The 20,690-nt window shown below is 36.3% G+C and overlaps 1 protein-coding gene across 7 annotated transcripts in view; it reads right to left on the bottom strand.

Moving 5' to 3' along the window:
• The window catches only part of LOC122120121 (sodium channel protein type 1 subunit alpha), a 76,007-nt gene that overhangs the window by 36,903 nt on the left and 18,414 nt on the right, over positions 1 to 20,690 (bottom strand). Inside the window, exons 6-17 of one of the 7 annotated variants that reach the window (XM_042694204.1) lie at positions 19,877 to 20,146; positions 15,968 to 16,031; positions 15,320 to 15,461; positions 14,547 to 14,753; positions 12,058 to 12,339; positions 9,890 to 10,085; positions 8,750 to 8,754; positions 8,369 to 8,501; positions 6,976 to 7,214; positions 5,563 to 5,736; positions 3,379 to 3,735; positions 1,334 to 1,816 (exon numbers count right to left, since the gene is read on the bottom strand). In XM_042694204.1, the coding sequence (XP_042550138.1) occupies positions 1,334 to 1,816; positions 3,379 to 3,735; positions 5,563 to 5,736; positions 6,976 to 7,214; positions 8,369 to 8,501; positions 8,750 to 8,754; positions 9,890 to 10,085; positions 12,058 to 12,339; positions 14,547 to 14,753; positions 15,320 to 15,461; positions 15,968 to 16,031; positions 19,877 to 20,146 (2,552 nt within the window). Of the gene's footprint in view, positions 1 to 1,333; positions 1,817 to 3,378; positions 3,736 to 5,562; positions 5,737 to 6,975; positions 7,215 to 8,368; positions 8,505 to 8,749; positions 8,755 to 9,704; positions 10,086 to 12,057; positions 12,343 to 14,546; positions 14,754 to 15,319; positions 15,462 to 15,967; positions 16,032 to 19,876; positions 20,147 to 20,690 lie in introns of all 7 variants that reach the window. The other 6 variants (XM_042694198.1, XM_042694199.1, XM_042694201.1 and 3 more) reach the window with 6 other exon arrangements.

The raw sequence follows: 20,690 nt of genomic DNA, 5'->3' as shown, positions 1-20,690 counted from the left end.
AAACCTACAAAGTGAAAATACTTTGGTTTCAGACACTTTTTGAAATTTCTTATACTGATGCCTATCAACTTACAATAGAGTTAAGTCCCAATAAGCTCATCATAAATGGAAAATTATCATGCATCAATAAGGCTTTTAAGCTGGGTGCCAATGGCTTATGCCTAGCTATTCAGCAGTTAGAGATCTGAAGATAGTGGTTCAAAGCCAGCCTAGATAGGAAGTTTATCTCCAATTAACCACACCCAGAATCCCACAAAGCCAGAGTGGATTGTGGATCAAGTTGTACATAAAGTGCTAGCCTTAAGCACAAAAGTACAGACATAGCCCATGGGCCCTGAGATCAAGCACCCAGGACCAGCACCCACACAAAAATGCATTTAATATGCTTAACCTACTGAATATCACAGCTGGCAACATAGAACGATACGAAATATCAGTTTTTACTCTCATGATAGCATGACTGATGGGAAGCAGTGGCTCATCATGGCTACCCAGTATAAGAGAGTGAAAATTGCACACTAGCTCAGAAAAATAACCAAAGTTCAAAACTCCAAGTATGATTTCTACTGAATGCATACCACTTTCAAGTAAATACAGAACTGAAAAAGCTTTAAGACAAGCCATGGTATATCAGGGGCAGAGTACAGATCCATTAATGTTTTAGCTTAATCTTTTCAAGTAGGTCATTACAGACTGAATTACATACTTCCACCTCTACCCTCTGCTCCAAATTCAAATGCTGAAGCTCTAACCCTCAATGTGACTGACAAGAAGATAGAGCCCATGAAGGGGTGATAAAGATCCAGTGAACTGAGGATGGGCTGTAAAGACAGACAACAGACAGACATCAGCAATCCAAGAATATAGCTGCTGTCAGGAACCGACCCTGCCTTGACATGTATTTCACTCTTCAAACATTTGAGAGAAGTAAATTTAAGTTGTTTAGAGTATCGAGTTTGTGGCACAGCATTACGCTAGCCTGAACAGACATACATAAAACAATGTTATAAAAGGATCTTCCTTCCATATGAGCTGAGGTGATGCAACGGAAGATATAGAAAGTTCTAGACAAAGGCTCCAAGTCCACTCATTATATCATCCATTCATTCACTATTGGATATCCTTTATTAAAGTTGAGAAACACATACATTAACATGTTATTCATCAATTTATCTACCTGGGTTTACATCTTGGATTCTTCAGTGAAATAAAATTTTAAGTGCTGGCAAAAATATTCTAGAGGAAAAACATATCATCATAAATACCAGCAATATAATGTTTATGGATAAGCACACACATATAAATTTATACCTATTCACATATATAGTCTTACCTCTTTGCTTTCTTCTAGATCTGATTCACTACTAAAGTCTTCTGTGTTTAAATTTTCAAAATCGGACTCTCCTACAGCAATTGGTACGGTCACAGTGAGGCTGGGATTATTTATGAAGGACATGTAATCACTTTCATCAATAATGTATTTTTCAACACTGCTGCCAGTTCCTATGCCACTTGTGGTTCCATTCACATCCTTCAGGTAGTCAAGATCTTTTCCAATTTCTGTTGTATGATTGGACATGCAATTGTCTTTTTTGTTGTTTAGATCATCAAGTGGTTTAATTTCATCTAAAATTTTTTGTTTCCTGACAAAAGACTGTTGAATAAACTCATATATTTTCCTTTTTACATAAGCTATTCCCTTGTGCATCCTGTCCACAGCAATTTGAAGATTATTCATCTCGTTGTCATCATCAGTTGCTGCAAGGTTGTCTGCACTAAATGAACTCAAAAGCAAGGCCAGAAACAGGTTCAGAACCTTGAAAATCACAAAGACATGGTTAGAATTTCACCCCTCTGTAGGGAGAGCATTGCTATGATCACTAATTCCTATAAGTGTGGAAGAAATATCTAGATCAGAAAACAATATCAATTCATAGATTAGAATTTGAGGGTGGAATTGGGTGCATAGTGCAGTGGTGGACTACAAACTTCCCACAAATAACTGGCATGCTCACCGTCCAACATGGAAGAAAAATGTTTTTTCTGAAGTATGATCTGGCCCAATAGCTATGAAACTGCAACTTCTTAGACAAAGATATACTTTCTATTGCTTTTGTGAAAAGTTGGGAAATTGAATGAGCTAAACCAAGATAAATTAAAGCTATGTAGGTAAAACAGATGAACACATATACTGCATAAAATTCCAAGCCAAAAATCATCAATCATTCTAGATTATACATTTAAACACATTTTTAGTTTCTCTTTGATAAACAGATACTAATATGAATGTTAGTTGAAAGGCTTTATTTTGACTCAAAACTGATTAGGAACTTAAGGGATTGAAATTGACACATTTCTTTAACCTATCATAATTCCCATACAACTATTGACTAACTAGAACTACTCAGAAGTAATTCCCAATAAGACTGGTATACTAACATATATATCTTTTGGCATGTATTTACATATTCCAAATTATAAACTGTAGTATTCTTAATGTGAGGCGTAATTAGGTAATATCAAAATAAAAGGTGGTGTCATTAGCTATCCTCTATTTGACTTAGAGTAACTAGTCTATTGACAACTCAGGTTGGTTCATTTATCTGTCATATGCCAGAGGGTGATTGAACGCTATATAATGCCAAGAATGGGAAAGAAATCGTAGAATCACTGGGAAAACTAGAAAGGACACAGAAAGCGTGTGGCAGGAAATGATTAGAATTTCTCATTCCACACATAGGTATATATGCACATATAGGGGCATACATTTCTTTCTGAAATAACATATTTCCCATGAATGTTTCTTTCTTGATTTTCAAGAGGATATATATGAATCCTGGGTTTATTTTTCCTACAAACTATTTCTTTTTTGATTTTTGTAAGGTATATATTCTCCACAGGAGGACCTGGGGAAAGTTTTTGCAAGTGTATTCTGCATCTTATTGCCATCTACTGGTGTATATATATGTATAATAATTAGTTTGTAATATGCGTATATAATATATGTAGACTAGATGTAGTTATGTAGTAGACTTCTTCCTTCCTTGGATCCAAATATGTAAAAATTCTGAATCTGTAAAAATCTTCCCAGCTCATTCTTTTAGGTCTGTTTCCAATATGAGACCATCTTGCAATTCACACAAAACATATAATGAAATGACTGACATAATGGAATTTAATATAAAATTGTAAACTATAATAACATACATTATATCTTTTGGAATGTTTTTATGATATCCCATACTATATGCCTTTGTGATGATATAAACATAACTAAGGTAAGAGACAGAAATTAATAATCATGAAAGTTCTTTGGGCAAAAAGGTAACCATTCTATTATGTTCAATATATTTCTGGAGTGCGTAAGTGGGTACCTACCACGAGGTTTCCAATCACCATGACCATCATGAAGACGGTAAGGCACATGGCTTGGCCAGCCACCTCCATGCAGTCCCACATGGTTTCTATCCACTCTCCACACAGCACGCGGAACACGATGAGGAAGGAGTGGAAGAAGTCGTTCATGTGCCAGCGAGGGAGTTTACAATCATTGGAAATCTTGCAGACACAATCTTTGTAGCTCTTACCAAAGAGCTGCATGCCGACCACAGCAAAGATGAAGACGATGATGGCCAACACCAAGGTGAGGTTTCCCAGCGCCCCCACGGAGTTGCCGATGATCTTTATTAGCATGTTTAATGTTGGCCAAGATTTTGCCAACTTGAAAACTCGGAGCTAGAAAATGAAAAAGAGTACATGATTAGGATTTTTACAAACACCAAATAATTGAGAGTTACCAAGAAATGATTATTAAAACTGAATCTTTGTTACGTGCTGATGGCTCATGCCTGTAATGCTAGCTACTCAGGAAGGTGAGATCTGAGGACCACCGTTTGAAGTCAGCCCAGGCAGGAAAGTCCTGAGGACTCTTAACTCCAATTAACTACAAAAAAGGAGGCAGAAATAGACCTGTGGCTCAAAGTTCAAAGTGATAGAATACTAGCCTTGCACACAAAAATTCAGGAACAGTGCCTAGGCCCTGAGTTCAAGCCCCAGGAGCTCTCCCCACCCCACTCCCACAGCACCACACAAAATTGAATCTTTTATGGAGCACTGAGTTCACAGTTCAATTCTCAGACATCTTCCTACCCACTCCACACACATTGCCCAAAGAAAATCACTTACGACATCTATTCTGGCCTATCTGAACCATGGTAAACATTTGGACTCAGTAGGAGTAATCTAGTTTTCCCATATTTTAGGCCTTTAAATAATTTGCTCTGAAAGTGACTTTATTTTTATTTTTTAATTTTATTTTGCTGATCCTGGTGCTTGAACTCAAGACCTGGGCATTGTCCCTGAGCTTCTTTCACTCAAAGTTAGTACTCTACCAATTTGAGCCATAGCTTCACTTCTGGTTTTTGGTGGTTAACTGGAGATTAGAGTCTCATGGACTTTCCTGCCTGGGCTGACTTCAAACGGTGGTCCTCAGATCTCATCTTCCTGAGTAGCTAAGATTACAAAAAAATGGCATGAGCCACTAGTACCCAGCTGAAAATTAATTTTTTAATTACTTGGAATACGACTTTTTAAAATTTGTTTTATAAAAGTGGTTCTGAGATCTACCAGTTGTGACACTATAATATTAACATCTGAATCTAAATACCCTCTCCTGAAAGATTAACTTGTCCACAACATGCAAAGTAACATCACAGTGGGTCCTGATTAAATAGAGAAAAATAGGTTTTATTCATTAATGTTCCTATGTGGGCACTAATACAGCTAGATACACCTGTATTGGAAACTTGCTTTTTTCCTTGACTGCATAATTCTTTCTTGATTTGCAAGGGCACACATATGAATTAATAGGCATTTTAATAATCCTACAAACTTTTCTGTTGTTGCTGTTTTTTTATTTATGTTTTGAAAGATACATGTTTTCCAGAGGCGGAATTAGGGAGTTTTTAAATACATATCTTGTATGATTACTATCCATGATTACAAAGGGCCATTTTATTTCTAATTGTTATTTGAATGTAGAGCATTTTCATTCAAAACATTTCATCAACCCAGCCTGAGCAAGAAAGTCTCCAGGAAAGACTTCAACTCAAAAATAGCTGGGAAAAGCTAGGCTAGTGGCATGGCTCAAGTGGTAGTGAGCCAACTAAGTAAACTTGCTGAACAAACACAAGCCTTGATACTGATTTTATATACACACATTTATTTCTTAAATCTGGAAATATTAACTGCAGTATTCACTAGAAACAATAATTTTTCAAGATGTGTAGCATTGAAACCCCTTTGTACAACTATTAAAAGATATTTTTAAAATAATATTTAAAAAACAGTTGTCAAATAGTAATTGAGTATATATGACAGTTTATGTTATTATGCTCTTAGGAATAAAGGTTTTAATCACTAAGTGGGAATGTATCTCCTAACTCCACAGGAACACTTTTGACAATGCAAAGTTACAAAAAACTTAAAAATTTAAGAGTTTATGTGGTAAAATTCTTTGCATTAGAAATTTTTTCAACTGTTGTTTTTTTGTTTCATTTTTACCAATCGGAAAGAACGGAGAACTGATAATCCTTCCACATTGGCAAGGCCAAGTTCTACCAGGCTAAGCGTCACAATGAAACCATCAAAGATGTTCCAGCCTTCTTGGAAATAATAGTAAGGATCCATGGCAATAATTTTCAGGAACATTTCTGCTGTGAAGATCCCGGTAAAGACCTATGACCCAAAAAGATGACTCATTCCATCAGATGACAAAGGACATAACGACAAAGGACATAATATAAAATGTGTTCTTATATTAAAATCCTTATGTTGTCTTTACAATAATAGCTATTATTAACTTACATTTGCAGAGCTATATGTGCTGATATTGTATATTAATTTGCATCAATTCATTATCTGCACAGAATCCTATTAACTCAGGGTTGTAAATATTACAATTTTTCTTTACAGATGAGGAAGGCAACGTCATGAGTGAAACGGTTCACCCAATATCAAACTAGTAGGAAATGACAAAACCAGAATTTGAGTGCAAATATTTTATATTTGATAGTGCTCTTTTCATTGCATCAAATTGCCTTTCTTGCCAGTTTTCATATAACATTCTTACAGAATATTACCTATAAACAGTTATGTATCCTTATCTGTTACTATATATGCATTACTATCATTATTAGTTATATACATGGAAAAATGTATCCACTCTCATAGTATTACTAACAGAATTTTGAAATTGTAAATAATGTATTGAATGATTTAAATTTTTATCAGCAAAAATGTTGTATCTTAAATCTAATACTATAGAAAGTGAATCCCATACTCCATATAACTCAGCAAATAAAAGTTAATACTTCTAAGTTAACTTTCAAACACTTCAATAATTTATGTTTTGAAACACATAAAGAAAATAAGTAGCCTTCATCAAAAATAAACTTGAGACTCATGTATGAAATGTACTGCAAATCCCCAATATTTCATGAGTCGGATAGAGAATATACAGTTTTGGGGTAGAGAGTATGGAGTTTTAGACAGGGGCAGATTGCACAGGTCCTGGAAGTGAAAGGCCAAATACATTTTTAAGTGGAGGAATTATTTTTTGCAGTGACATTAACTAAGAAAGATGAAAAGAATTACAATTCTATTTTGGCTTTCTATGACTGGGGACTTTGTGATACTATTATTTACAAACATATGGCTTAAGATATGGTTCTTGGTAAAGTTATAAATTTTACTTCTGTCCATTTTAAATAGTAGCATCGTTGTCTACTGGCTCGCTATTGCAATATTCTTTATGATTTTGAATGAGCATTAGCAGCCACTATTTTGATTAAACATAAAGTATAGACAGAGGGGATCAGGAGGTAGGAAGGGTGGTTGAAAAGAACTATAGACTGTTGAGCAGTTTCTCAAGCAGAAAATTTGAAGACTAACACATTTACCTTCCAATATGCTTACCAAGTTTCCTACTGCAAGCACATTATTGAAATGTTCCGTCATTGGGTAGTGCTCCATGGCCATGAAGAGTGTATTTAAAACAATGCAGATGGTGATGGCCAGGTCTACAAATGGATCCATCACAACCAGGTTGACGATATGCTTCACTTTTAACCAATATGGAGAACAGTCCCAGATTAAGAATATATTGGAAAATTTATACCAACAGGGTGGACATTTCTGCCTAGATTCTTCAAGTTCTAGTTGGAAAAAGTAGAACAATATTTTAATTGGTATTAAAAGATCAATTTATACTCATATATTTGCTTCAGACCCATTAGATCAATTATTTTCAGTAGTTGGCACATTTCTGTTTGCTACAAAGTCAACCTTGTTCATATGGGGTAGTTGAAGAAGAAAAGAAAAGGAGAATGCAGTGAAGAATTGAATACATAGTCTATAAGTAAGAAAAGTGAAGGCAAGAGGTGGGTAGGGGAAGGATGGGTGAGAATGTTGAAAAAGGAGACATTGATCAATACTTATTGTGTTCAGAAATTGTTAAATGACAACTACTTGTACAACTACAAAGATAATAACAATAAAACAAACAAGAAGCCTATAATCCTAGCTACTCAAGAGGCTGAGATATAAGAATTGCAGTTCAAAGCCATCCCTGGCAAGAAAGTCTGTGAGACTCCTATCTCCAACAAAATACTCAAAAAAAGCCAGAAGTGGGGCTGTGGCTCAGTGGCAGAGTTCTAGCCTTGAACAAAAGAATCTCAAGGGCAGCAACCTGGCTCTGAGTTCAACCTCCAGGACCAGAAAAAAAAAAATCCAAAACAGATATAGAATTTACTCTAGATTCCTGAAGATATTTTATCAGATAACCACAGAGTACAGATAGCACAGAAACTGTTTTATTTTCATATGTTGACATGTGACTTAACACTTGGCCTCTGAGTAAACGTCTAGTCATTAAAATGAAGTCTGCATAGGAATGTGTTTTTAGGCACTCTGTTATAATACCTCAGTGATAGGCTACACTTTCAACTTCAGGCTTTAAAGTTTTCATGGGAGTCGATGAGATCCAAGAGTCATTTAATATTTTTTTTAATTTCCTGAAAATGTTTTAGTTCTTGGGGGCATTTAGAATGAGGATAAGAGATAGAATTCAATTGAACTAATAGGAATACCTTATTCGTCATTTTCAGGATTGCCCTCTACAATTCAGGCAATTGTAGAGTTAAGTATTATTAAGCTTAAACTTTTAAAGCTTTTAGAATGTATGAACACATATAATAATATAATTTGTTATTTTTCTTACTGAGAATACAGTAAATGGAAATATTAGTTTCAAATAAGATAATTCAACTTTCGCCAGATGACTGGAATGGAAATGGGATTTGTTACAAACCTTCGACTGTGTTTGTGAGGATGCTGGCTATACTCATTGCTCTTTGCCTCTGGGAAGGATCTTCTAGAAAGTCCATGGACACATGGAAAGAACTTGACCTTCGCTTTCTCATTTCAGTTTCAGTAGTTGTTCCCTGTACAGAAAACAATAACTCAGTAAATGATGAACTTGATTAATATGCTCAGCAGCCAACTGAATTAATGAATTTCATGAAACACATGCATCGTGCACCTCTGTATTTAATTGGTGATGGCAGATGTTGCTGACTTATTGTATCATTAACCTGGAATGCCCAAACAGGAAACCATTCAGTCAGACAGCAAAAAGGCATATTTTAAACTTCTGATTTCATAATATTATGAAATGTGATAGAATTATGACATTAGCTCTTTGAATTATCTTTATTTCTAGTGAAGAGTAAAATCCAACAGGCTAAAAAGGCCATATAAGTAGTGAAGGTATTATTTTTTTATAGCAGTGAACATATTTTTAAGGAAATACCAATGATGACAACACATTTACCTGTCATCTCCTTTTGTGGATATAGGAAGGACATGGATGGTCATTGATAAGTAAGACTGTATATTAAAGAAGCACACACATGCTGCATGGACCACAGGTTCATCCAGGGCAACAAAGCAATAAGTCATCTAATTCTGACTTCCATCATGCCTCATGATGCTGATATATTTCCATGGGAGTGATCAGTGTAGAAGAGGCAGTATTTGTTTAGAAATTCCCCCTCTGGGGGGGAATTTTCACATGACACACCTTTGTACATAGACAAATATTTGATCTGTTTATATTGTTATTTTGTGTCTCTTTAGTTTTGGAAAGACCTATATCAGCATTTTTTAGTAAGACAAATAGGAGTGCTAGAAGTTGTAAGGTAATAACAAAGCTATCTGTTTATGCGGTGTTTAAAAAAATCTGAACTGAAGCACAGGTGTATTGGAGAATCTGATGGAGAGATTTATTATATACCCTGTACACTTAAGGAAGATCACTTCTTTGCTTCCACATCAGGCCCTTAGAAAGTGTCCTGATATCTAAATGCAGTGTGGGTAATATAACAAATCCTCCAGCTGGAGGTAGTATTCATCAGATCTAATTAATCCTTAGCATGTTCAAGAAGTAAGTGCATTCAGGTTTGTGCAGGAGAGTGCGGAAGGCTTTTCGATTTAGTTTGTTAGTTTCTTAAGGGTATCACAAGATGCAGGTGCATTCACAGCCTGACCAACCAGAAATCATTCTCAAGAGCTCCATTCTGTAGAAATACTGGCTGGTTGCAGCAATCATGGGCCAGCCATGCCTGAACTATTGAAAACTTCCTTACATTGTCATCAGTAGCTGGCTTATCTATTATCACCTCTGGCAGAAGCTGTCCAACAGGCGATGTAGGAACTGAAGGTCCACCAACCAAGGAAACCACGCCATTGCAATCCACCGTGCTGTGCATCTTCCCGTTTGCAGGGAACGCGGCCAGCATCCGGGAAGATCTGCTGGTCTGACTTAGGTTACTGTTGCGTCGCTCTCCGTGTCGTCGGGGCACAAACAAGGAATCTCTCCGGCTCTCATTATCTTCAAAAGTACTGTGCTCATCATCAGCAAAATCATTCTCAGATCCCACGTCCTTTGCTCTCCCTCTAAAGCTGAAAAGGCTCGTCCTGCTGTTTCGCCTTGGAGAAAATAGGGAGCCACGGATACTCAGCAGAGACTGAAAGTGTGAAATAAATAAACGAAAGACTAAATTGGATTGACATAACCCTTGGAGATGTGCCTGCATTTCACACGTTCAAGGATATTTCAACGTTCTTTAGCAAAATATGACACATTTCTTTTGATTAGTATTCTAAACTTAGGAGCATTCATTTTGCAAAGTGAGATTTCTACCTTCTGGTATTAAAGAATGGGGAGGTAGAGTGCAACTTAAAATATTAAAAAAAAAATCTGAACCGCCATGGATCAAATTGAAATAGAAACATCCTTATTACGTATCTTGCTACAGACATGTCAATGGTCAGTGAACTTTTATGGCAACACATCCATATTTATTTTCATTACTTTTTCTTGTCATGGAATTCCAACACTTTTCACCAGCAATTTTAATCCACTTTTTAAAAGCAATTATTTAAAAAGATTATTAGTACTTTTTCAGGTTTTTAAAATTTTTTATTGTAAGGATGCTGTACAGGGTTACAGTTACATGAGTGAGGCAACGTGTTTTTTCTTGATCATTGCTACCCTTCCCTTCCTTGTTATTGTCCCACTAACCCTTCCCCCTCCTACCTCCCACACATTAGTACTTTCGAAACTGGAAGTTCAAATATCTGAAATGCAAAATGATATGCTATTTAATGAAATGCATCATGATTGGGGTTGGGAAGGTGGCTCAGTGGTAGAGCGCTAGCCTTGAGCTGAAGAGCTGAGGGACAGCACCCAAGCCCAGAGTTCAGGCACCATGACTGGCACCCCTGCCCCCCCCCCCAAATGCATCATGACTAATACTTTTGTGTGCATGTATGTTGTTTTATAAAGTTAGAGAAAATAACATTCAGCTAACCAAAAGGACATTATTGATTAGTTAGTCCCAGGTCTATATTTTTAAATTGTTTTTGCTAAAAGAGCTGAGGATCAGAAAGGTTATAAATCATTAGATACAGACAATGACCAGACAGCAGTATCAGAATGCAATTTCAGGTCTCCTGACTTTTAACTCATTGATATTTAGATTCATCAAGTAGCAAACTTACATATTTGGAATAAAAGTTTTTATATATTTTATTACACATTTTGCTACAGGCTTGAAGTCAACCCTACTGGTTTGATTATCATAAAAATAGCAAGCAATACCAGCACAACTATGTTTATTGCAGCATTATTTACCATAGCTAAGACATGGAACCAACCCAGATGCCCCTCAGTAGATGAATGGATCAAGAAGATGTGGTATATATACACAATGGAATTCTATGCCTCCATCAGAAAGAATGACATTTCCCCATTTGTTAGGAAATGGAAAGGCTTGGAAAAAATTATATTAAGTGAAGTAAGCCAGGCCCAAAGAAACATAGGTCCCATGGTTTCCCTTATTTGCAATATCTAGTATAGGTATGAGTCAAGCGGAAAAAGTCAGATAATGTGATGTTAGGAAAACGAAACCTCAAATATGTATTTTAATGTTTTTGTTTCTTTCATGCAAGTGTTTCTAACGCATTTATAAGATTATCTCTTTGTTGCTTTGTATGTCCCTCCTCCACAGTGTAACCCCCGCTTTCACTATATTTGATGTCAGTATAACATGTGGAGGAGATGGGGACAAACAAGTCGTTTAAGGATTCAGGTGGACCTGTTGCAACAATGAGAAGTACAAAATGTCATGTCAAAACCAGCTTTACAATGTCGGTGGGGGGAGGGTGGGGGGGTATGATTGGGTGGGAGGGAGGGGGGAGGCTGGGAAGGGAGGTGAAGGGTAAACAAAGGAGGAGGCTGCAATGCTTGGTAAGAAATGTATGCATTATCCTGCCCATGTAATTGTAACCCCTCTGTACAGTATGTTCTCAAATAAAATTAAAAAAAAAAAAAATAGCAAGCAATTCAATTGATGAATATCTCTAAGTCCATTTTAACTTTTCCCATGTCTAGTATTCTCATTTTTTCCATGCATTATCAGACTCATCCATGCTTACCTGGTGTGGGGAAGAGTATCTCTTTTCATACGTCAGTCGGTTTCCTTCAATGGAGAAGCGAAACCCTTTCCTCCTGATGCTGTCCTCAGATTCCGATTTATGGAATTCATCCTCATCCTTCTCTTCCCCGCCAGACTGCTCTTTCTGTTTTCTTTTCTTCCTCCGATTTCTCCTTTCCTTAGCACTCTTAGAACTCAACTTGGAGGCTTCTGAGGAGCTATCTGAGAGCCTTCCTGCTGCACTGGGCTCTCTGGAATGTTCGGAGGCAGTTGCAGCTGCTGCCTGCTACATGAGGGGAGAATAGTTTTAGCATGGCACAGAGAAGTTGTTATATTTCTTTAATTTGTTCAAGTATATTCATGGAAATTCCAAGATGTATTTTTTTGGGGGGTCCAGTAGTGGGGTCTGAACTCTGGGCCTGGGTGCTGTCCCTCAGCTCTTCAGCTCAAGGCTAGCGCTCTACCACTTGAGCCACAGCGCCACTTCTGGCTTTTTTCTTTTTGCTTATGTGGTGCTGAGGAACCGAACCCAGGGCCTCAGGCATGCAAGGCAAGTGCTCTACCACTGAGCCACCTTCCCAGCCCCTCCGAGATGTATTTTTAACTGACTTAAACTGATCTCACATAGAAGATGCTCTGCAAATGTATGGGAACCTTTTCTTTTTACTAATGAAGGTTTTCAGAGCAATCCAATTTCTCCCTGGGAACTATGACATCTGTGTTATACTTGATGGGCCAACTATCTAGAAGGAGCCGCTGGATATCAATAAAAAGAATATGTCATGTTATTCTGTAGGACTTATTCTGAAAATTGGCAGTTAATTATCATTTTTTTCCTTTCTTTGAAATATAAATTAGGGCATAAGTAAAAAACTTATGAGTCATTTGAAGTCCTATTGAAAAAGAGGAGGAATTGAAGTCCTTTTTTTCAGTTATTGCAACTAGTTTGTTCACTATCCTTCAAATATTATCACCCAATTTTATGGATGCCTATAACAATCTCTTCCCGCAGTCCCATGATACTCTATACGAAAGGAAATGCTAAAGTTATTAGATTTCTGCTAAACAAGACAAGATACTCATTTCTCCAAAAACCGCCCCCATCATTTTCAATGCAGCACTGGTTTTTGCTGGCCGTGTGGCTGGCTGATCACATATTATTTTATTGGTACGAAGATAACACAGGTGTGTGTGTGTGTGTGTGTGTGTGTGTGTGTGTGTGTGTATGTGTGTGTGTGTGTGTGTTGGTACCAGGGCTTGAATTCAGGGTCTCATACTCTTGCATGGTTTACTTGTTCATGGCTAGTGTGCTACTACTTGAATCATTATCTACTGCCTAGCTTTAAGCTGCATAATTGGAGATAAGATTTTCATGGACACTTTTGCTCTGGCTGGCTTTGAATTATGCTCCTCAGATCTCAGCCTCTTGAATAGACAGGATTATTGGAGTGAGCCCTTGGTGCCTGGCAATTTGGCATATGATAACATGCCATTGTTTGCACAGTACCTTCAAACCAGACTCTTGCATGTAAATTCATATATTGGAAGATACTTTATTAGTAAAGTCAGTGAGTTTGTATGTCACACAGAAGACTGAGGAAAGATGAGAGTGATAAGTCAGACAGACTATAATTATGTATGAGCACTGACATTCACTATAAAGACAAGTAATTCCTGTTGTATTACCTGATGTACAAAAGGTTAATGATGTTCATATGCCTATTGGATACTTCTGACTCATAGACTATTATATTACTTGATTACTTTCTTATAAAGGCAATTAAGGAAGTATATTCAAAGATAATATATTTTGGTGAAAGTAAAGAGAAGACTTTCAACAAACAGATGAACAGATTTTTATGTAATAACTATTTTTTTCTAATAAAAGACTGTTTTCTTCAGTTTTCTTGTTATGCCAATGTACTCATTCAGTAAACTTTTCTAAATCAGCAAACCTCAAAAGTCACTTTCTCTTTCATTCTGAAAATAATAAGGTGATGGGGAGGTTGTATTATGGTTAATATTGAAAATGTCTTCAAGTAATTAAATGGCATAATTAAACTAACTGAAATTAAATACAGGATCAAAATATAGAAATTCCTATTGCATCCTTCCTACTTCAAACTTCCTCACATATATTTTTAATCAATCATGTCTCTCTAATATTTTTTTTAATTTGAAACAACTGCCAGACACTGGTAGCTCATACCTGTAATACCAGCTACTCATGAGGCTGAGATCTGAGGACTGTGGTTCAGAGCCTGCCTAGACAAGAAAGTCCATGAGACTTTTATCTCCAATGAATCACCAGAAAAATCAGAAGGGGAGCTGTGGCTCAAGCGGTGAAGTGCTAGCCTGAAGCAAAAATATCTCAAGGACAGTGCCTAGGCCCTGAGTTCAAGTCCTAGGACAAGCACACATTTACCAAAAACAAAAACAGAACAAAAGGTTAGTGCTGTGAATAAAATAATATCTGCTTTGACTGTTTACCTGTGCCGCTTCTTGCTGCTTTTTAAGCTGTTCAAGCATCTGCTGAAATTCTGCCTCTTTTTGTTCTGCCTCTTCCAAGGTGGCTTGGTTCTGCTCCTCATAGGCCATAGCTACCACAGCCAGAATCAAATTTATAAGGTAGAATGAGCCCAAGAAAATGACTAGCACGAAAAATATCATGTATGTTTTCCCAGCAGCGCGTAATGTCTGAAAAGAAGAAGGTCAGAATCTTGTCAATATTATTTATTTAATGGATGGCTTCACCCCATCTTTCAACTTGCTTATGTGTCTTGTACAATGATCATTACCCAGAAGCCTTCCTACTTCTTTCACCACTGATTTCTTTAAACCCAACTCTTGCCTCTCCTTTGACTTAGACATTTCCCTGATCTCTAAGAAGAGAGAGGTTAAAGAAGAGAGAAGTTAAAGAAGAGATCTAACTTATTCTACATCTGGTTGGTTTACATCACCTCCTACCTCAGAGAGAGTACTTGAGGGAGAAAATAAGGCTGAGGGGAGGTCTTGCCTTCTGATTAGGAGAAGTTGTGTCTTAAAAGCATAAGAAATAGGATTTGAATCAAAGAGAAACGGGAAAATGTGCTCCTTGGCTTTACTAAGCAGAGTAATATGCTATGATCAATAGGACAGAACTCAAATCTCTATTTCAAGGTTTTCACTCTCTCCTATATTTTGCTAGGGTTGGATCTCATGACTCACTTCATGTTCCTGTATATTTTTACTTAAAAGCGTTATATATCTCTTCAGATTCTCACCAGTTGGTAAAGATTTTCCCAGAAGTCCTGAGTCATCAGTCGAAATAGGGATAAAAATGCCCAACTGAAGGTATCAAAGCTTGTGTAACCATAATTAGGGTTTCTACCAGCTTTTACACACATGTATCCTTCTGGACATTGGCTGGAAACAGGGAACAAGAAAGTATGACAAGATATCCTGTTGTCTTTTTATTCTGATCAGATCCTATGGTTATGCTCTAGCCTGGATTATTTACTATTTAAAAAGATAGTAGCATGATAATGAATACATTTTCCAGCTTTTGACTTAATAAAATACACTAGCCACTAGGTGTAATTAGCATGGTAATTAGCATCTCAGGTTCATTTTCCCTACCTGTGAAATACCCATAGTTGACTACTAGCTTGATTTTATACTTACCTAAAGGATTGAACATTGCAAGCATAAGCTACATTCGCGAAGATGTCTCATCCAATCTATAAACAATTTTACTCTTTATCACTAAACTTAGTTATGGGAAATTAGTTCAAATAAAATTAGTTGGTTATTAAGATTTAGTTTCTACAGAAAGAGAGGAGGAGAAATGCATGTATACATACATGTTTGTCAGTCACGCCCCCCCTGCTGCCCCCCCCCCCCCCCCCCCCCGCAAACAATTGCTGGCTTACCCTGCATCAGAACTGTTTCCACAGAGTAGTGCATCTATAAAACCCTCTAGGAAATAATGATACCCTGTGTGAAAAACGAAAGTCACAAAACAAACATTTGCATTGTTAAAAAAAACACACTAAAATGAGAAAGCAAGAACAAGTCCTAGTTTTAAGTTCACTGAGAAATTCTCAGAACATTAAGTCATTTGGAGACAAAAACATTTTTCTGCTCTCTTTCCATATATTAGATATTACATTAAGGACATTATTCTTAAGCTTTGGATTCATCATTTCATGAGATTTTTTTTGAAACTTTAAAATTCAATCATTTGTGTTTTTTTTAAAATGAGATTTGTTCTAGCTAAGTAAACAAAATATTTGTCTGAATGTTTACTCTGAAAATTTGAATTGCTGTAGAATCGCATCTTTGAACACTTAATTGTATAGTAAAGATTATGGCTGAAATGCTTATTAAAGTTTTTAGTAAAGTATGTTTTCCTTTAAGCATTAACCTTATGTGAATAAGTGACTTCTTGATGCTTTTTAAGTAATTTTTCTAAGTAGCTTAGTAGAGAACTGCTGAAATCCTCAGCATTAACATTTTTACTGTTTGTGCTAAATGTAACTGTAGTATAAAAATGAATTTTTTGCATGGAGCAGAATTCAAAATTAAAATCTTTTTAGAGAATGAAGAGCATTAGGTACACTGAATCATGGAGAGGTTCTTAATTACTAACAAAAGGAAGAAATAGTCTCACAAAACAAAAGTTTTATTGGGGAAAGTAGAATGATTTTTTTCTTTCTTAAAATGACTCTATCTCAAAATTAAAGGAGCATATTTTCACTTGCATTCTCTCTTATATTTTAATGTCATTTATTGATTTTTAATAATTTGTAATGTAATAATATATTCATATTTTATATAATTTAATTCATAACTTACTAAGAATTTTTATAATTTAATATAAATTTAATTTACAATAAAAAATAGATTAAAATGTAAATTGTAGCTGATTTTCATTTCACCAATGTCTAGGATACAACATAGGCATTGTACAGTAATAACATGTATAAATTGTATCAACTACTAAAATAAATTAAAAATTAAAATATGAAAATAATTATTATATGTAAGCATTAGTTCTCTCAAAGTTTCCTGTTTCTAGTGATTTTCTTGTCACTTTTAACATCCAGATGTGTCTGTTCTGTGAAATGTTCCTTGAACTTTTACCTGCTTTGCATTAGATTGGTCAAATTAAGAACTTCCTCACTATGTTACCTGTATGTATATTTATAAAATATATACAGGATTATAGTCTTAATCCTATCATTTATTTATAAAAGTGTTATTATTCTTAGAAAAAGGTCATAATCCTAATTATTTCTATATTATTATTGTTTGGAAACTAATAGTCTTTCAATAAAGTTTATTGCATTGAATAAGTAAACAGGGCAGAAAAAGAAACACATGGAATTAGTAACTGATTTTGCAAGAAGAAACACTATCTAGAAGTTACATATAGAACTACATAAAGGGAAGTACTATTTTGTTGTTGTTGTTGGTGGTCATGGGGCTTGAACTCTGGGCCTGGGTGCTGTCCCTCAGCTTTTCAGCTCAAGGCTAGTGCTCTACCACTTGAGCCACACCACCACTTTGTTTTGTGAATGGTTTATTGGACATAAGAGTCTCATGGACTTTCCTGCCCGGGCTGCCTTTGAACCGTGATCCTCAGATCTCATCCACCTGAGTAGTTAGGATTACAGGCGTGAGCCACCAGAGTCCGGCTGGGAAATACCATTTTTATTTCTAAATATTCTGACCTCTTATAAATGTAGGATGATTGACACAGAAAGGTTTTTGTTGTTTTATTTTGTTTGTTTTGCTGGTCCTGGGGCTTGAACTTAGGGCCTGGATGCTGTCCCTGTGCTTTTATTTTGCTCAAGGCTAGCATTCTACCTCTTGAGCTATAGCCCCACTTCCAGCTTTCGCTTTTGTATTATTGGTAATAAGGGTGTCATGGACTTTCCTGCCTGCTGGCTTCCTCAATTCTCAGAACTCAGCCTCCTGAGTAGCTAGGATTACAGATGTGAGTCACTGGTGCCTGTTTGACACAGAATTTAACTGTTAAGTAAAATGTTAAAAAGTAATAGGATATTTTCTTTTGAAACTGAAGCTGATTTAAAACTTTTAACTCCAAAGAAATATAACTTTTCAGTCATATCTTAATTTTTATGAATACCTTTAATTTTATTATTTTAATTTTCTATCTTGTTTATATTTGTATTTGACCTGAAATAATCCTTTTAAACAAGTATAATATTGTTACAATCAAATGGCAAGAATGCATATATTGGCAGTACTAAGTTTGGAAATGAAGGATTCATACTTGCTAGGCAGTCACTCTACCACTTGATCTACTAGGCTGGCCCTTTTTATAATGCATGCATATATGTATACATCTTTGTATATACATGTATATACATTCATATATACCTACATATATGTATATACATATACATATATAATTTTTTGAGATACAGTCTTGCATTTTATCTGGGCCAGCCTGGATTGTGAACTTCAAATCTTCCTTGTGTCACTGAGATGACAGGTGTGTGCACCCAGCTCTGGTGCTTCCATACCTGCGATGACAGGTGTGCACCACTTTGCCTAGCCACTGGTCAAGATGGAGTCTTAAAAAATATCCCCTTTTCGGGGCTGGGAAGGTGGCTTAGTGGTAGAGTGCTTGCCTTGCATACATGAGGCCCTAGCTTTGATTTCTCAGCACCACATAAGCAGAAAAAGCCGGAAGTGGCACTGTGACTCAAATGGTAGAGCACTAGCCTTGAGCTGAAGAGCTGAGGGACAGGGCCCAGGCCCAGAGTTCAGGCCCAGGACTTACAAAAAAAAATCCCCCTTTCCACAAGGGTTACTTAAGATCATGATCCCTAATCTCCATCTCCTAAGAAGCTACAATTATGGATTTGATATCCTGAGATTGGCTAAAAATACATTATAGCTTTTTTTCAAGTTGACTATGACCTCATATATTCTTGGTTTCTTTGAGTATGAGAGAAAAACAGGGACTAATACATTTTTACTAAGGAGTATAAACCTTAATTATATTTTTTAGAGTACCCGATATCACACAAATATTGGTAAAAAGTAAATTTCAAGAGTTGATAGCATGAAGTGGCTAATGCACATTTGTGTATTGCTCTTTCAGGGTTTTTAAGGCATTTTTTTTAATCTAGAGATTTACAATAATCCAGATTATTTACTAGCATATGATTACATATCGTGGAAGAATTACTTTATATCACACTAAGATACTTTTCAGATCTACCATTATGAGACAGTGATGATGTTCTTTTAAAAATTATTCTATCAACTGGGTATCAGTGGCTCACACCTTTAATCATAGCTACTCACGAGTCTGAGATCTGAGGATTGTGGTTTGAAACCAGCCTGGGCAGGAAAGTCCAAGAGACACTTATCTATAATTAACTTCCAGAAAATCGAGAGTGCCGCTGTGGCTCAAGTGGTAGAGCACTAGCCCTGAGCACAAAGAGGCTCAGGGAAAGTGCCCAGACACTGAGTTCAAGCCCCACAACAAACCCCAGAAATATGCTATCAGTACTTCAAGAAATATCAAATCATAGGTAATTTTCTGTCACTCAACTTGTTTGTTTCACATAACCTGACACTGAAGACTTTTCTTTTACTTTATCCAAAATAGTACTCATCACTTTAGAATAGTCATGATATAGCTACATGCAAACATCAAGAGTCTGTTTTATGTATTTAACATGGTTTGCTTTAAGGACACTTCTTTTACCAATGAGTCATGTTTTAGCATACCCTCTTTTTGAAATATTGCTATGGAAAGATGCTGCAGTGCAAAGAATAGACATAACAGAAATTCTCACTTGTATCTTGAATATATGACTTCCAGTCAAACTCAAAGTAAGTTTCATTGATAAGTGTGCCATTGTAATTGACAGTAACATTCCTCTCTATACTATGCTCCTCCAGAGAAGCATTGGTGGGAGGCCATTGTACACATTTATTTCTCAGGTTGCCCATGAAGAGCTGCAGCCCAATGAGAGCAAACACGCTCAGACAGAACACAGTGAGGATCATGACGTCGGAGAGCTTCTTCACCGACTGGATGAGGGCCCCCACAATGGTCTTCAGGCCTGAAAGAAAGAAGCTTGTGACTATGAAGATGTATACATCCAGAACAGTAAAGCTTGACATAGTTCTCTGGAAAGCATGGCATTTGTGCATGAGTATGAACAGTGCTGGCAGAGTCAGTTGAAGGCAGTACTCTCTGGAAAGCTGAATTGCTTATGGGGCTGAACTCCAGACATGGCAAGGTAGATGAAATGCACATTCTTTTATCATGAGAGATTATGGTGAGGGGCTCATGATCTTCATGAAGATTACATGGACTTGCATTTCTCCTTTCTGCTTTTACAGTTTTCTCAAACTCTCCTTAGGGTCAGTCACTAGTTTTTTTCATGTAATCTATTACCTTAATAAATGTTTTGAAATGGCTTGAGATATATTTATAATCAAAAAGTTTTTGCTATAGAACTGGAGGGTGGCCTGAAGCATAATTTCACTATGAAACAAATCCACCATGAAGACTTACATTGTTTATTATGTTATACCTTGATTTCTATTAGCCAAAGACCTCAAGGGTTTATAATATTTATGATTAGGGATCCATGAGAGCAA

This window comes from Dipodomys spectabilis, unplaced genomic scaffold (assembly GCF_019054845.1).
Source record: "Dipodomys spectabilis isolate Male_0828 unplaced genomic scaffold, ASM1905484v1 ptg000174l, whole genome shotgun sequence".
Lineage (NCBI taxonomy): Eukaryota > Metazoa > Chordata > Mammalia > Rodentia > Heteromyidae > Dipodomys > Dipodomys spectabilis.
This window is presented reverse-complemented; position numbering and strand designations above follow the sequence as displayed.